Source organism: Ictalurus punctatus, chromosome 7 (genome assembly GCF_001660625.3).
Source record: "Ictalurus punctatus breed USDA103 chromosome 7, Coco_2.0, whole genome shotgun sequence".
NCBI lineage: Eukaryota > Metazoa > Chordata > Actinopteri > Siluriformes > Ictaluridae > Ictalurus > Ictalurus punctatus.
The window spans coordinates 25,899,025-25,913,971 of record NC_030422.2 but is presented as its reverse complement, the minus strand read 5'-3'; the positions used below and the strand labels follow the sequence as shown (position 1 = coordinate 25,913,971).

At 38.8% G+C, this 14,947-nt stretch overlaps 1 protein-coding gene and 2 long non-coding RNA genes across 4 annotated transcripts in view; all 3 read right to left on the bottom strand.

Moving 5' to 3' along the window:
• Positions 1–4,280: 4,280 nt before the first annotated feature.
• Positions 4,281–5,462, bottom strand: LOC128633018 (uncharacterized). Of its 2 annotated transcripts, none has more exons than XR_008396704.1 (2): positions 5,004–5,462; positions 4,281–4,749 (listed from the first exon to the last, which is right to left on the bottom strand). It is a non-coding gene; the product is annotated as an uncharacterized LOC128633018 (long non-coding RNA). The 2 variants fall into 2 exon arrangements; XR_008396705.1 differs by having other exon boundaries at positions 5,170–5,462.
• A 3,342-nt stretch (positions 5,463–8,804) lies between these two features.
• LOC128633019 (uncharacterized) lies at positions 8,805–9,372 on the bottom strand. Its single transcript, XR_008396706.1, has 3 exons — positions 9,256–9,372; positions 9,095–9,160; positions 8,805–8,941 (listed from the first exon to the last, which is right to left on the bottom strand). It is a non-coding gene; the product is annotated as an uncharacterized LOC128633019 (long non-coding RNA).
• Positions 9,373–10,627: 1,255 nt separating this feature from the next.
• Positions 10,628–14,947, bottom strand: part of LOC108267273 (Fc receptor-like protein 5) — a 23,035-nt gene continuing 18,715 nt past the window's right edge. Inside the window, exons 14-20 of the mRNA XM_053681829.1 lie at positions 14,431–14,709; positions 13,996–14,268; positions 13,573–13,890; positions 12,985–13,251; positions 12,045–12,293; positions 11,683–11,799; positions 10,628–11,306 (exon numbers count right to left, since the gene is read on the bottom strand). Coding sequence (XP_053537804.1) covers positions 11,260–11,306; positions 11,683–11,799; positions 12,045–12,293; positions 12,985–13,251; positions 13,573–13,890; positions 13,996–14,268; positions 14,431–14,709 — 1,550 coding nt within the window. The 3' untranslated portion in view covers positions 10,628–11,259. The remainder of the gene's footprint in view (positions 11,307–11,682; positions 11,800–12,044; positions 12,294–12,984; positions 13,252–13,572; positions 13,891–13,995; positions 14,269–14,430; positions 14,710–14,947) is intronic.

Here is a 14,947-nt window from a genome sequence, read left to right as displayed (position 1 = left end):
AATAAAAACGCACAACTGGGCTGAATCACTTCCGTCCGTAGACTCGTCCGATTGCAGTGAGAAACACGCGCCATCTGTGATGTCCTTCCAACGCTGTTGTGTCAAATCCTCGGCCATGACTTCACAGCGCCGTGTAAATGTACTTATTGATAACTGGAGAGCTTTGATTGAAGATAATATTTCGGTTTTGTTTTTAAAGTCCCGAAACAACGAGTCAGCTGCGTCTACGAATGCCTCTTTATCATCTCTCCGTCTTGGAATGACTTCTTGTGTTTAATGATGGAGTGACTCGCCCGGAACGATGCTTCGGTGGCTGCCTTAGCATTTGAAGTTAGTCGTGAGAAAAATAGCTGCGTTTACATGGACAACAATAATCCACTCTTAAACAGATTAAGACCCTACTTTTATTAAGAAACTACCATGTAAACAGCAATTTTTACTTACCTAAATCTAATTAAGGTCATACTCGAATTAAGCTCTAATCGAATTAAGACAGGTGGAGTACTGCTGTTTTAGTCGCATTACGGACGAGTATTACAGACATGTAAACACCTTAATCACATTATGAACGTCGTGTGAGAGTTTGCACCGCATTTTGCGACAGGACACGATCACACACGGCAGTTTTACGTTTTACGGCGAACAAGAGAGTTCGGCCGCGTCCCAAACCGCATACTTTCCTACTATAGGCCTGTAGTGGGGAAAAATACATGTATCTCGGCTACTATATAGACGGTAACTACGCGGTTTGAGACGCAGACCACGGCTTCAAGCAGTTGTCTATTAGCACGTACACCATGACAAATAATTAACTGCACTTAAAGCGTTCGTGAAATAAAAATAAAAAACACCCACAACTGTATACGGTACCATAACGAAGACGAACTCTATGTTGACACGTGAAATTCTGGAGGGACGTCGGACGGCGTGTTGCGTTGACGTAATGACGCGGGCCGTTAATCTAATTATGTTCTATAACATGTAAAACGGGAACATGACAGGAGTGTCCTAAAAGCGTAAACACCTTAATCACATTATTATCTTACTCAGAGTAAGGTCGATAATTAGATTACTGCTGTCCATGTAAAAGTAGTCAGTATCGTAGTTTTTATGAACAGTCCTGAAGTGCCGCTCCACATTTCCCTTTTTCGGAATAGCAATGGTAGCTTGGCAGATCAGACAAACGCACTTCGAATATAACATCGTGAAAAAAAATCATCCTCCCATTCCGCATGGAAGTGATAAGTCTTCGGTTTCATGCTTGATCCCGCTACCTCACTCATTTTGTACCCTTTCTTCAGTAGGAATAAATTGGAAAGTTAACTCAGTGATTTCGCTCCATAGCCTTTAGCACCGGCGCGTTTGATCGCACAAGCATGGTGAGAGAAAAGACGAGATCTCAGACTGGCTGCCCTCTACATCATCTAACATCTTTTTTTTTTTTTTTTTTTTTTTTTTTTTTTGAATGGCGATCTACCAGCACTTCCTTTGCGATCGACCGGACGTATTGGGCACCCCTGATCTATCCCTTTTATTTATTACAGTATTTGGTGAAATGAACTTGACTGGTTTATATCTGTGTGAAGCTGCTTCATTCACAATAATATTATATTCTCCTTTTCTTATTTCATTTTTCATTACAAGTCATCTGGACCTCCCATAGAAGTTTGTGTGACAGAAGACAAGACAGCACTCACACTCCGCCCATCTAGTTAACTTCACATCATCTCCCCACACACGCAGTAGTTTAGACATTGTCTAGACTGCACACGTGGGTCTGCGCTACAGCTCCATTTCACACACACACACACACACACACACACACAGGTTTTTATCACATATTACTTCTCCCTGCTGATCCACATCCCCAATAATCACACTACACACACCAGATAAGTTTAAAACAGAACATCTTTTTACGTATCTGTATATTTGTATAGTCCGTCTTTGTTTGTGCTGTAGATTGTCCGCGTCCGTCTTCCGGGTCCAGTCCGCCGAGACTACAGCAAGAGGGAGGAGATAAACTCCGGTCCTATTTCTGCACCAGTGTTTATGTGTCTGGGGGAAAAGGGGAACTTTTATTGAAATGAACATGAGGAAGGTGGTTAATATGTGTGTATGTTCACATTATGAGCATATTATATGTTTATATGTATATGTTTATGATGATGTATACTTATCTTTATGTGTGACGTTGTTGTGTTCATACTTACCTGATATTTATTCTTTATAATGGTTCATGCCCAATGGGCGGGGCTTCAGCTTTATAAGTGGGCTGCTACCCTACACGCGGGGGCTGATGGAAAGTCCGATTCATTTCCACGAACCGGTTCTTTCGGACGGTTTGTTTCGATGTGCATGTGTCAGTGTCATGTTGTATCAATGAAACCTTCAAATAAAGTCATTTGTGTGAACGCATATTGCTGATTATTGCCTTTTATTAACCTAAGATAATGGTGTTTGTGTTCACAGTTTAATTTGCTGATCCTTCATGTCGGATTCGACTGACCAATATTGAGTAGGCCACATCTTGGACAAGTTTCCTCCATTAATGTTTTGCACCTACAGCACACATAACATACACTGATGTACAAACGCAGATATGTTCTACGTGTCTAAAGTATAAGGAAAGAATAAACTAGTCTTATAAACTCCATGATTTATTTTAACAACTTAAAATATAATCTGCATACACAATAAGCTATAGTAAAATTCATTTATATTTCTTGTTAGAAAGGATTTTCCATATTTTAATAAAGTATTCAATAAAACTAGTCATAAGCATATTTCCAATACGTTTTGTTTGTTATTAAAGAAACTTACATTTCACATCAGGCTTGTTCAAGTCATGTGCATAGTGTCAGCAACTCACTTGTCTGAATCCTCGGTAATCCTCGGCAAACCTCGACAGTTAGTTGAACCGGCTCATATGGTTCTTTTTGAGTCGGACATGCTGTGCGTGCTACTACAGCTGTGCATCTTGCGTCATCAACCCGGAATTAAAGTTCGATTCAGTTTGATTTTGTGAACCAGCTTAACTGATTACTTCTGGAGAATCAGCTCAAAAGAACAATTCATTCAAGAACTGGCCATCACTACATGCAGGGGTTAGTTTGCTGGTTCGTGTGGAGTTAGATGTGAGAGTAGTGTCTTCAAAAGTATTAATATTGTGAACTTTTTTGAAAAAGCAATCCAGTCTAATTATAAAATTATTATCAAGTTATAGTCAAGATATATATTTTGTCAATATTCATTTATTTTCACCATCATGTAAATATTTTTTTTCTTCATTTAGCCTGAGAATGTGAAATGATGGATCAGCAGTGCAAAAACAGTTTAGCACCTCCTGTCTCTTTCTCACTGTTTAACTCACACTGCTGAGAAAAGCAAAACACAACAACCGCTTTAAAGCCCAGTGATGAACATTGTGGGAAATGTTCACTCAGTCTGACAGTCACAGACAATTCAACATAATGGCAGTATGTAAAACTGAACTCTAAAGATAAATTGAACTTTGAGACGTGTGTAAAATGTTTCCATAGCATCAAAAAATCAGAAGCTAAATATAGATAATTTGTGGTTCAGTGACACATTTTAAGTTTTGTCTCAGCTAATGTTAACACTGTCTATTATAACCGATTCATACAATTGGCATTAAATGAGCTAGCTAACATCCATCCCATCCCCTACCAAAACAGTGGCCTTCAATAACCCGACACATGTGGACACTGCCTTTGGCAACTTTTAGCAAGTGTAGGCACTGTGTATCATGATAAGTATAGTCGTACAGTTGCAATCAAAATTACTCAACCTCCATTGCAAATCAGGTTTATTGTCAAAATTTACAGACTTTCAGCTGTTTGCAATGAACACATCAAACAAAAGCAATTGAAATAGTTCAACACAACGAATGCTTCAAATGGTTTCCCCAAATTCAACAGAAAATGCAACTTATAATGACTTCTCCAGTCTAAAAATTATTCAACCCCTTCATGGCATTTTTAGTACTTAGTAGAGCACGCTTTTGCTGTTATGACCTGCTGATAACGAGATGCAGAGCTTCTGCCGGCGGTCCTGAGGAATCTCAGCCCATTCCTCATGAGAAGTGGCCTCTAGTTCAGTAATGTTCTTGGATTTATATTGTATATCAATCCTGCACGGAAGGAACTGTTATTCACAGTTTAGTAAATCCGACTACGCCACCCTGGGGGAGAACCAGGGAAATACTCCCAAATAAGTTTTACCGATTGAAGGCAAAGAACATGAGAGTGAGACATGAGTATCAATAAAAGTTACATTTTATTATCACACTTAAGCATCTTTAAAACTTATAAATATAAAGTCGCTCTCCCATGAAGCACAATAAGAGTTTTAAAACTAAGCAATTCTCCAGGCCCAGGCTTGGTGGGAACAAGGCAGGCCAGTTACTTCCTGGGAGGTCATCCAAACCCACCTTAATTAAAACCAAATCATTAAACACTACCTACACCATAAGGAAGTTGTTGTGCTGGCACACTGAGCACGCTGTGAAGCACACACCACCGAATGAAGGCAGCTAGCTTCCCCTGTCCACCAAGACTCACTGGTTCCTGGAGAGAAAGAAAAACACCAATTAACCCAGAATTACACAATACACTAAACAATAAGCAAAGAAAGAAAAACTAAAATATTACAGACACTGTGATGTGGTGGCTAGAACACTCAGGCCCACTGACACCACCACATGAAATAGAGGAAGTTAAACAGCTCCTGAACAGAACCAGAATTATTGTTAACACTAAATAAAATGAAAAGTATAGCCACTATAGTATGGAGACAATAGGACAAAGCCACAACATACACCCCATCAACAGTGTCACAGGTAGCGTCTTCAGCTAGGGATTTGTCTTAGAGGAGATTTAGATGCTCAACTCCCAACTCCCCACTCTCACCTCAACACAAATATCAGAGAGTCAAACTAAATCTACCAAGTCCCAATGTGAAAAAGGGAGAGGTGCACTTACTATTGGGTTGAACAAACACCAAACACGAAGTTGTATGATTACGCACGCGCGGCTAATGTTACTATCACTGAACGCACGCGCCACCAGCGCCGCTCCAAAACTATAAATAAACAAATTAGCCTTGAGATGTTCACCTCATTACACTCTGAGCAAAGCCTCAACGTACCTGAACTGAACCGGGAACTGAAACTGAACCGGAAATGCCAGGGAGCGAGGAATTCTGAATCACCAATACACGGTTGCGCCTGCCAAAATAAAGGTCCTTAAATAATAGGGTAGCTCCGACCTTATTGATCTGCCAAAGCCATACCCCGAGCAGGTCAATAGGGTAGATCACTTATCCTGCCACACACACACACACACACACACACACACACACACACACACACACACACTCTCTCTCTCTCTCTCTCTCTCTCTCTCTCTCTCTCTCTCTCTCTCTCATTAATTTTGGGAAGACACTGTCAGTATCTGTCTATGCAAGCTCTCTGGAACTGCCTGTGCAGTAACTTTGTGCAGCATTATGGAGGTCACCCTATCTGTGCTATATCTCATGGAGGTCACCCCATCTGTGCTAGATAGTGTGGTGTCTTAATGCACACCAGCTTCTAACCAATCAGAATCCAGTATTGAGACTGACCATGGTGTAATACATTATGATCAACTTTGTATTCTGCTTACATGTGACTGCTCCAGAAGATATATTGTTGTATAATAATGAAATGTATTGTATTTATTGTTTTATTATAGACTATGTCTTTACTGAGAGACTGTGAGGGTCAGCTTTTAACTTTTTTGCATGTAAACCATTATTATCAGCAGTGGAGTGTCATCATATACTACATTCACAGTACACTATAGACTGTATGTACAGTATCTGTTCTTATTCCACTCTTAATTAACAGGGACACCACTTCAGCTTGGAGGGACGGACTGTGGGATATTCATGTTGATGGTAAGTGGTCATATAATTGCTATACCATTGCCTCTGTGTGTGCTAAACACTGCATTTGTTAATATAACATCAGAGTTTTGATTTTGTATTTCAGTACGCCCTGTATGTGACCCTTGCAAAGCCCTTTGATTTTTCAGCTGTGAGTTTTTATCAATTTATGGTTATTTTTTTCAGCAAAAGGACCGTAAACACAACTACAATTTTATGATTAAGATTTTCAATTGTCATCGTTTATCATTCTGACATGCCTGTAATCAGGAGGTGGCGGTGCCATCAGTTACTACAGGCATTTCCTCTGGCAAGGTATGATACTCATAACTATAGTTTGGATGAAGATGTCCATTATGTGCATTCCCAGTATGCAGGTCATTTGTAATAAATAAAAAATAATGTACACTGGAATTTTTTTTTTACTGTTTTGTCACTTTTTCTTCAAAGTCAAGTCCAACAGTCAGTCACCAAACAAACAATCTTACTGGAGCTAAACATCATGGAGGTCACCCCATCTGTGCCAGACCTCATGGAGGTCACCCCAACACAGAGAATCCATGTATATACAGGGAATGTTTATGTATTGTTTGACTATTGTTTGTTTATGTAATTACCTTTCTTGTTTCATAAAAGTGTTTGAGCAGCACTTGACTAATTACATGATTATTGAAATGTCTTAACTTTTTGTACAAAGGACTCGGCGGTGATGAAACAGACTCTGCTTGCCTGTGAGTGGGTGGAGGAGAACAGACTCCACTTTGCTGGGAAAGTTCACTTACCACGGATCATGAGGATGAACGAGGATGATGCCTTGTTGGCCATCACAATGCAGGACCTGTTTATCAACACTATTTTTTATGAAAGTGAAATGGACGAAGAGAAAATCCAGGCTCCCTTCCTTTTCACCTTCGAGAGATTAGAGGACATGGAGTTTTTCATGCAGGAAACATACGATAAAAGAAATATTCATGTGTCTTGCCTGCACAACCCTCACCGCTAACAAGCTAATTAGTGGGGTAGATCTGTGAAAAAAAAATTTATGTGTAGTTTTAGGTTTTGTAAAATGTTTTTTTTTACCCATTAAAGTGTTGTGGGGAAAAAATGTGTTCTTGAAATCTAATATACTAAAATTTTATTTTGTATCTTTTATCATATTTTTTTTTTTTTTTCCTAGAGTGAAGATTGATTTTTATGTTAGATGTACATTTAGCTAATAAAGCTGAATAGAAATAAAATAAATTCAGCAACACTTGAGGGCAGTGGAGTATGTGACTAATAAATTGTAAATTAAGTAACACTCCCAGTCTACTACCAAATGTTCATGGAGTTGGTTGTCTTTCTGCCAGTCTCAGAGCACACATGTCCTCTTGTTTTGTTCTTTAGTGTGACACATGGCTGTATTCAGACTACAAGACAAGGTGCTTATTGTCACGATTCCCCCTTGAAGCAGTGTGCTCTATGTGCGAATGCGCGAGCACCTGCTTTTCCGTTGTTGACCGTAGTGACATCTGGACACGTGTGTTTTGTTTATGTTTCTGTCGTGTCTCCTCCCTGTTCTGTCATTGGCTGGGATTTCACGTGGGTCTGTATTGCTCTCAGCTGCTAGCGGTTTAGACGCTGATCATGTCCGCATATATACCGCGCGCCTCCCAGCACACAACGCGGAAGATTAATGTCATAGAGTTAGTTTAGTTCGTGGCACAGTCACGAGTTCGTTCGCGCTGGATTATCCGCTTCCAGTCCCTCGTCATAGTTCGTTTCTCGTTTTGTTTATCGACCCTGTTTTCCGTGACCACGACCTAGATTCCAGCCTTGCCCACTGTTTGCCTGTTTGCCAATCGCCTGACCTCTTGCATGTTTGTGGATCACGTTTTGGATTTGTCTGCCTGTCTCTCTTTCAAATAAACAACTGTTCATCCTGCACTTGCATCCGTCCTATCTCTGCTCCGTCACGATTCGTGACACTTATTACCATTTGATGAAGACAATCACATGTGGACCGAGTCCATCCAACATTATATTCACATATTTCCATCTAAATTATATTCACAATGATACTCTTGTTGTACATGCATTCATTTTTCTTTCATGATTGGGAGACCCGAAGTGTACATTTAAAAGCAACAAAAGAGATAAGACAAGCAGATAGGTGATCATTTTATTTATTTATTTATCACACCTGCAAGGGCAACTCAGTTCCCATGTTTAAAAGCAAAGAGCATATTAGGAGCACACTTTATTACATTAATGAATCACATATGACTTAGGAAATTCACAAATAGCCTACATAGCCTTAATACAGTGGGGAAAAAGAAAGTAGTCTAGTCGTGCAGTTTGTCACAGAAACAGTGCAGAAAATTCATGAAATCATGAAAAATGTTAAAGATAAGGCAATATTAGCTATGCCAGCATCTCCAGTTCCATGCAAGTCTCATGGTTACTTTGACCTAACCTTCGTGCATTAACAATCAACATTTTTTCCCCTTTGAGTAAGTTTGATCTAATGAAGGGCTTGCATTGACGTTAACAGCCAGTAGATGGCGAAATGAGCCATAGAGGTGGAACTAGACTAGATCCATAAATTACTAGACTAGATCAAGAGAGGTGGAGCTAGACGTCCAGCTCCATCTATTTGGCTCTGCAGTGAGCAGTAGTGATGGGAAGTTCAGACCATTTTACTGACTCGGATCTTTGAATCTCGTTCAGCAAAATTAACAAATCTTTTTTCAAGTCATTTCTTTCATTTCCGCAGAATATAATTAAAATGTTACATATTAAATTCACCAACACATCTAGTACTTGCACAAACGATCACATTTGGAATTAAAAATAAAATATAGGCTATTGCAGCCAAGGCCAAATTATGAGAAACAGAAATGATTAATTAATAGCTTAGCATTAGGTCTTCAGGCTATACAGTCTGTTAGTTCACCTCACCTCCCGATCTGAGTCGTTCTTTCTTTTGTCATGTCGCATTTCTCACGTCTGTTCCCTGGAAACAGAAATGATTAGTTCAGCTCTCGAGTCTTCGGGTCAGAGTCGTTCGTTCATCACGTTACAGCTCCATGGGCTGAATGCAGTGTTCTCTGCTGCACTCGGAGCTGCTGTTATTTAAAAGCTAGATGATGAAAAATAATGTGAAAACCTGAGACTCAGACAGATGCTTCAGCTTCTATCACTCTATACGGTCTGTTGTCCTCGTCAGGGTCAGCTGTAAAATACACAATCATGAACACTTCAAATCAGCCTCTTATTAAATGTCAGGGTTTAATTTTATGGCTAATGAAGAACACTGTGAGTTCTTACTTCGAGCTCTGTAACACTTCACTGCCAGAATGATGGTCACCAGCACATACGGAGAGGCCGCTACTGCACTGCTGAGGAGCTTCAGTACCGACAGTGGAACTTTTCTATCTGATGGAACTGCAGGGAAAAATACCATGGATAATAAAATAATTATATAATCATCATAATAATAGATTATAATTAATCATATATAAAGCATACATTACAGATCATACATTTAAGTTACATGTGAAGATATGAGTCTGAAAAGTTGTCTGTAACTTAATGTTTCTTTAACCACATACATTTAACTGAACATTAGGGCAGTAATATTTGCCTTTATGTTGGTAATAAAGGTGATACTGACATCCAAAAAGTCTCATCTCTCTGTATTCTTTTTTCCTCTTTTTTATTCTCTGAGTCTGATCTTTGTGTGCAGATGTGTTTATAAACCTCTGTGTCTCCGGTGCTGGGTCACCACCCCAGTAGTTTGAAAAGTGCCAGGTCAAATGCCAGCTCGCCCTCCCACTGATCCAGTGGCCCTGCAGTCAGTAGTCTCGCAGTTGCAGTTACAGGACCCTGCACTTCCTCAATTAAACGCTAAGTGGAGACAGTGACTTGTTTAAGTACCGACATTTTCAAGGTTGATTCATTTATATTTACATTTACATTTATTCATTTAGCAGATGCTTTCATTCAAAGCGACTTACAAATGAGAGAATACAAGAAAATACGTTTGCTTGTACAAACAACGTGATTCTTTGTTTGTTTGGCTGCTTTAACTAAAAATAGTCTCTAGAAATTCTAAAGAGATAAAAAAAAATATTCTGGCTAGAAAGATAATGCTGGGTATAATACAGCAGCACTATTATAATGCTTGTGTTGTGTTTTATTCAGAAAGCTATTGTTGCTCTTCCTACAGTTAAAAATTAAAGAATTAATAAGACGGTATGTAGCCTACAAAAATGACCAGTGCACGAGATGTAAAAGGTACGAAGAAACCTTCAGTGAGAGTGTGGGCACTGTGATAAAAAACTCTTGTTCACTTACAAGTGAAAGTATGGAGCCAAACAAATTCCAAAAGCTTACTAAAAAAAATAAAGGAACAGACAACAGGTGCATAAAAATAGAAATGAACACAATTTACATTGCAACTTAATACACAGGTTGTACTTCCTTCGACCGCTTCATCAACAAAATGCAAAACTTTTGCCTCTTTTAGTTTTTGTATTTAAAATAAAAACAGGGTCTACAGGTCAACTGTCAAATGTGTGTGTGTGTGTGTGTGTGTGTGTGTGTGTGTGTGTGTGTGTGTGTGTGTGTGTGTGTGTGTGTGTGTAGATAGATAGATAGATAGACAGATAGATAGAGAAACATCACAAAGACAACACAGTAGATAAACAAGTCTTTTTAATAACTTTTTAATAAAACAAACATAGAATAACCCTATCCAGGGTGTACCCGCCTTGTGCCCCGTGCTTCCTGGGATAGGCTCGAGGTTCCCCACGACCCTGTAGGATAAGCAGTATCAAAAATGGATGGATGGATGGATAAACATGTAACAATAACAATAAAAATAACAACAACAACAAAAATAATGATGATGATGATAAAAAATCTTATTATTATTATTATTACAATTATAATAATGAAACATATTAAACAAGATTGATAACCAAGATTATGTTAGTACTTAAAAATATCTATATGGAAAATTATAACACACCCAACAGCCATGTTGGGTGACTTTTGTCTGGGTATTTTGGAGAAGCACAGCACAAGCCTCACGAATTATAAAAACTAACTATTACTATTTGTTTTTCTTTTATTCAGTACTTGGAATTTGACATTAGCAACATGTAGGCCTTAATATTGAGTTCACACAATGTAATTAGTTCCACCGTGACCCCATGAGGAGGTGTGTAGGCTTCAGAAAAACAAAAGTGTAGAGAAAATAATTTATCAAGTGACAAATCAATATTATTTCACAATCACAAAACCTCTTTTTTTATAGATGACCATTGTTCACTCCTCTATAACAGCGTTCTGTGTGTTGTCTTCCTCAGTCTGAACTGTCGAATAAAGAAATAAAAAAGAGTTCACATAAAGTTTATTACAGGTATTTATGAAATAAAAGTCCTCAAATGGCATTTGATATTATTCTAAGCACAATTCCTGAGCATGAATATTTTTTTAGGAATGTACTAAGAAAATGCTGTGTTTGAAAATAAACAATAATTATATTAATAATGTTGATCAGTGACTCTCTTTTAATTATAACATCCCATTTTTAATGATTGCCATATCAACATCCTGCCTTCTAAATCGTACAAAAATAGCTTCATTACATAACACACATTTCCATGGCAGCGTAATGGAGTTTACAAAATCATTCAATATCCTTCTGCACTATTTCTGAATCATGTACGTGATTGAAAATGTTCTTACCGCGAGCTCTGTAACACTTCACTGCCAGAATGATGGTCAGCTGCAGATACACAGAGACCGTCACTAGACTACTGATCAGTCTGAGCACTGACATTGGAGCTTCTGCATGTGACCGACCTGATACGGAGTAAAATAATCATTATAATATTGTGTAAGATAATATTCTTAAACACTCCACATAGTCTAAAGATAAAACTAATCTTATTAATAAAAAATGCTGTTACTGGAAAATAATCAACTTCAGGGTGGAAACAGTAACTCAGATTCACACTGGGCTGCGTCACGTCACATCATCATTGATTATTTTCCCATAACCCTGTCAGGTTTACTTACTAAATAAACTAAATAAAGTGATTTCTCACCTCTGACTGAAACCCAGCTTTTGGGTGACTCTCCTCTCTCTGGGTGTTTACAGTGGTAGAAACCTTCATCTGACTTTGACACAGTACTGATGGTCATCTCTCCTGTAGTCTTCTTCTGCAGGACGGAGCCATCTTTATAGAAATCAACACCAGAAGCTGAGATATTTGAGTTGCGAGATAAACAATGTAAAGTCAGAGGATGTCCCTCAGTCACAGGATGGACAGGACTGTCCAGGATCACATCACCATCTGTAGGAAAGAGAAAGAAGACACTGAAATCAGAAAGTGTGTAAAATACAGTAATGATTTTAACACCGAGAGCTACAGTAAATCAGTGGTAGATATCAGAGAGAGTGTACACAGTGCAGCGCTCACAGAGTCTTCATGTGTGAAGGAGAAGATATGCTTAAATGCCAGTTTTATCAGGAACATTCAGATGTGAAAGCAGCTTTCACTGTAATATTCTTAACATCCTGAAACTAAACTAGTCTTCATGAGTCTCTCTCTCTCTCTCTCTCTCTCTCTCTCTCTCTCTCTCTCTGTGTGTGTGTGTGTGTGTGTGTGTTTGTGTGTGTGTTCTGCTTAACTCTGTCTACCTTGTTCTTTATGCTAGTGGTAAAGTTTATACTGACATCCAAAAGATCTCATCTCTCTGTATTCTTTTTTCCTCTTTTTTATTCTGAGTCTGATCTTTGTGTGCAGATGTGTGTATAAACCTCTGTGTCTCAGATCTCTGCAGCCCTGAACACAGCGCTATCTGTTGGTCTCTTGTTTGAATCGACTGAATAAAAACATCAAATCTGTGTCACACTAGAAACTGCACTCAGTTTCTTTATAACTATATTATAATTTCTTTTCACCAATTCAGTAGATTATAAAAGTGTTATCTTTATTCCTGTATATTGTACATCTATTACTGATGAGAACATTGAAGACTCACCGTGCACTGTGATGTTGACAGGATTGCTGCGTCCTCGAGATTCAGACTGACACCAGTAAACTCCAGTGTGTGATGTAGAGAGGAAGCTGATGTTACATGTAGATCCTGAAACTGATGAACAATCAGACACTGTCTCACTGTGTGTGTATCCGCTCACTGTCCATCCAGTAGAGTCACTCTGGTCCTCACAGCTCAGTGAGAGAGAGTCAGCAGTAAAGTGTTGAGTTCTGCTGGGATTGATGATCAGAGACACTGGAGGAGATTCACCTGAAACACACACATTATAATTCTGATCTTATTCTGAAAATTAACATGTATTTTATCATGATGTTAATTTCAGTGTACAGTTTAGTAAACATGTGTAACATTAAAATTACCACAGCACTAATACTTGCTCTGATTAGACAATGATATCTGAATAAAAATCTACTATCAGGTGCTTATTCAGCTGCTTTACACATTCCTCACTAAGGAGTTTAAATATAAACAGTTATTACACAACACATTAGCACATATACAACACTTAATATTAATAAATGGACATTTGCTACACTCCAACTCAACACTATTGTTGATTTATTTCCTCACCAGTGATGCACAGTGGCTGTAGTTTGCTGAACCGTGTGTGAAAGACTGGTGCTCCTCTCTCTGCTCTGCACATATAAACTCCTGTGTGATTCACAGTAACAGGACTGAGAGTGTAGGAGCCTCCAGATCCTCTGCTGCTGTCTGAGAGGAGCGCTGTACTGTACCTGAGGGAACCCTGACTGTCTCTGGAGGGAACCTCTGTGTACCAGCTGAATGTCCAGCCTGTAGAGGAGTGTTTAACCTCACAGCTTAGAGTCACTGAGTCTCCTTCAGTCAGCCAGCGCAGAGGAGACACACTCACTACTGCCTCTGCTACATCTGATGGACAACAAATATAAATAAATAAAATCAAATAAAGTCATATAGAGTGATAATCTTGTTATACATAATTAATGACAAGATAAAACAAACTCACACACTCACCTGATACAGTGAGTGTAACAGCATCACTGATCTCTGAGCTCTGAGAGTCACTTCTCCTCCCTCTGCAGGTGTATTCACCACTCTTATCATTTATAACTGAGTTGAAGCTGAACTCCTGTGTTATGCGGTATGGGTAGAGTGTGTAATCTTTCTTATACCAGCTGTATGTCCACTCAGTGTCTCCTCCTCCCTGTATTTCACATCTGAGAGTCACAGTCTCTCCTCTGAACACATGTTTATCAGGCTTTATGGTCACCACAGCTTTAGGACTCTCTACAGAAACATAATCTTATTATTAATTTTATTATTTTATTTTTGTTTTATTATTAACCCAAATACAAACACACTTCAATAATGTACAGTTCTAATACTACAACTGCTATATATTTAAGTGATTAGTGATGATGCCGTGTTTTGCAACCTGTTTTTACTCACCAGAAACATTTACCCAGAGTGCATCACTGTAGTGTGTGTAGTAGACTGGGTTTCCTCTTCCAGCTCTGCACCTGTACTGACCTTCATCAGAGACACTAACTGCACTGTATGTTTTAGTGTAGTAGTCTGTTTCAGCTTCAGTCTCAGTGCTCTGTGTGGGTTTGATCCAGTAAAACTTCCATCCAGCAGACTGCAGCTTCAGTGTACAGAACAGAATCCCTGAGGTTCCTTTCAGTACAGCTCCTTCACGACTTGGTGTGAGTTCAGGTTTAGGTTTTTCTGCAGTTGGAGATGAAACACACAGTTCAGGATGTTAACTGTTCATGTTCTGTCTCAGAGTGTTTAACACACTAATCACTACTACAGACAAACACACTATTACTGATACACTGTAAAGACTCCTGTCAAAGCGAAATTGTTCATGAATATCTGTCAAAATATTTTATGGTATTTATCAAAGTAATTTAGTTTTTGTGAGAGTAGATTTAATGTGAAGTACATTGTTCTCTTATTCAAG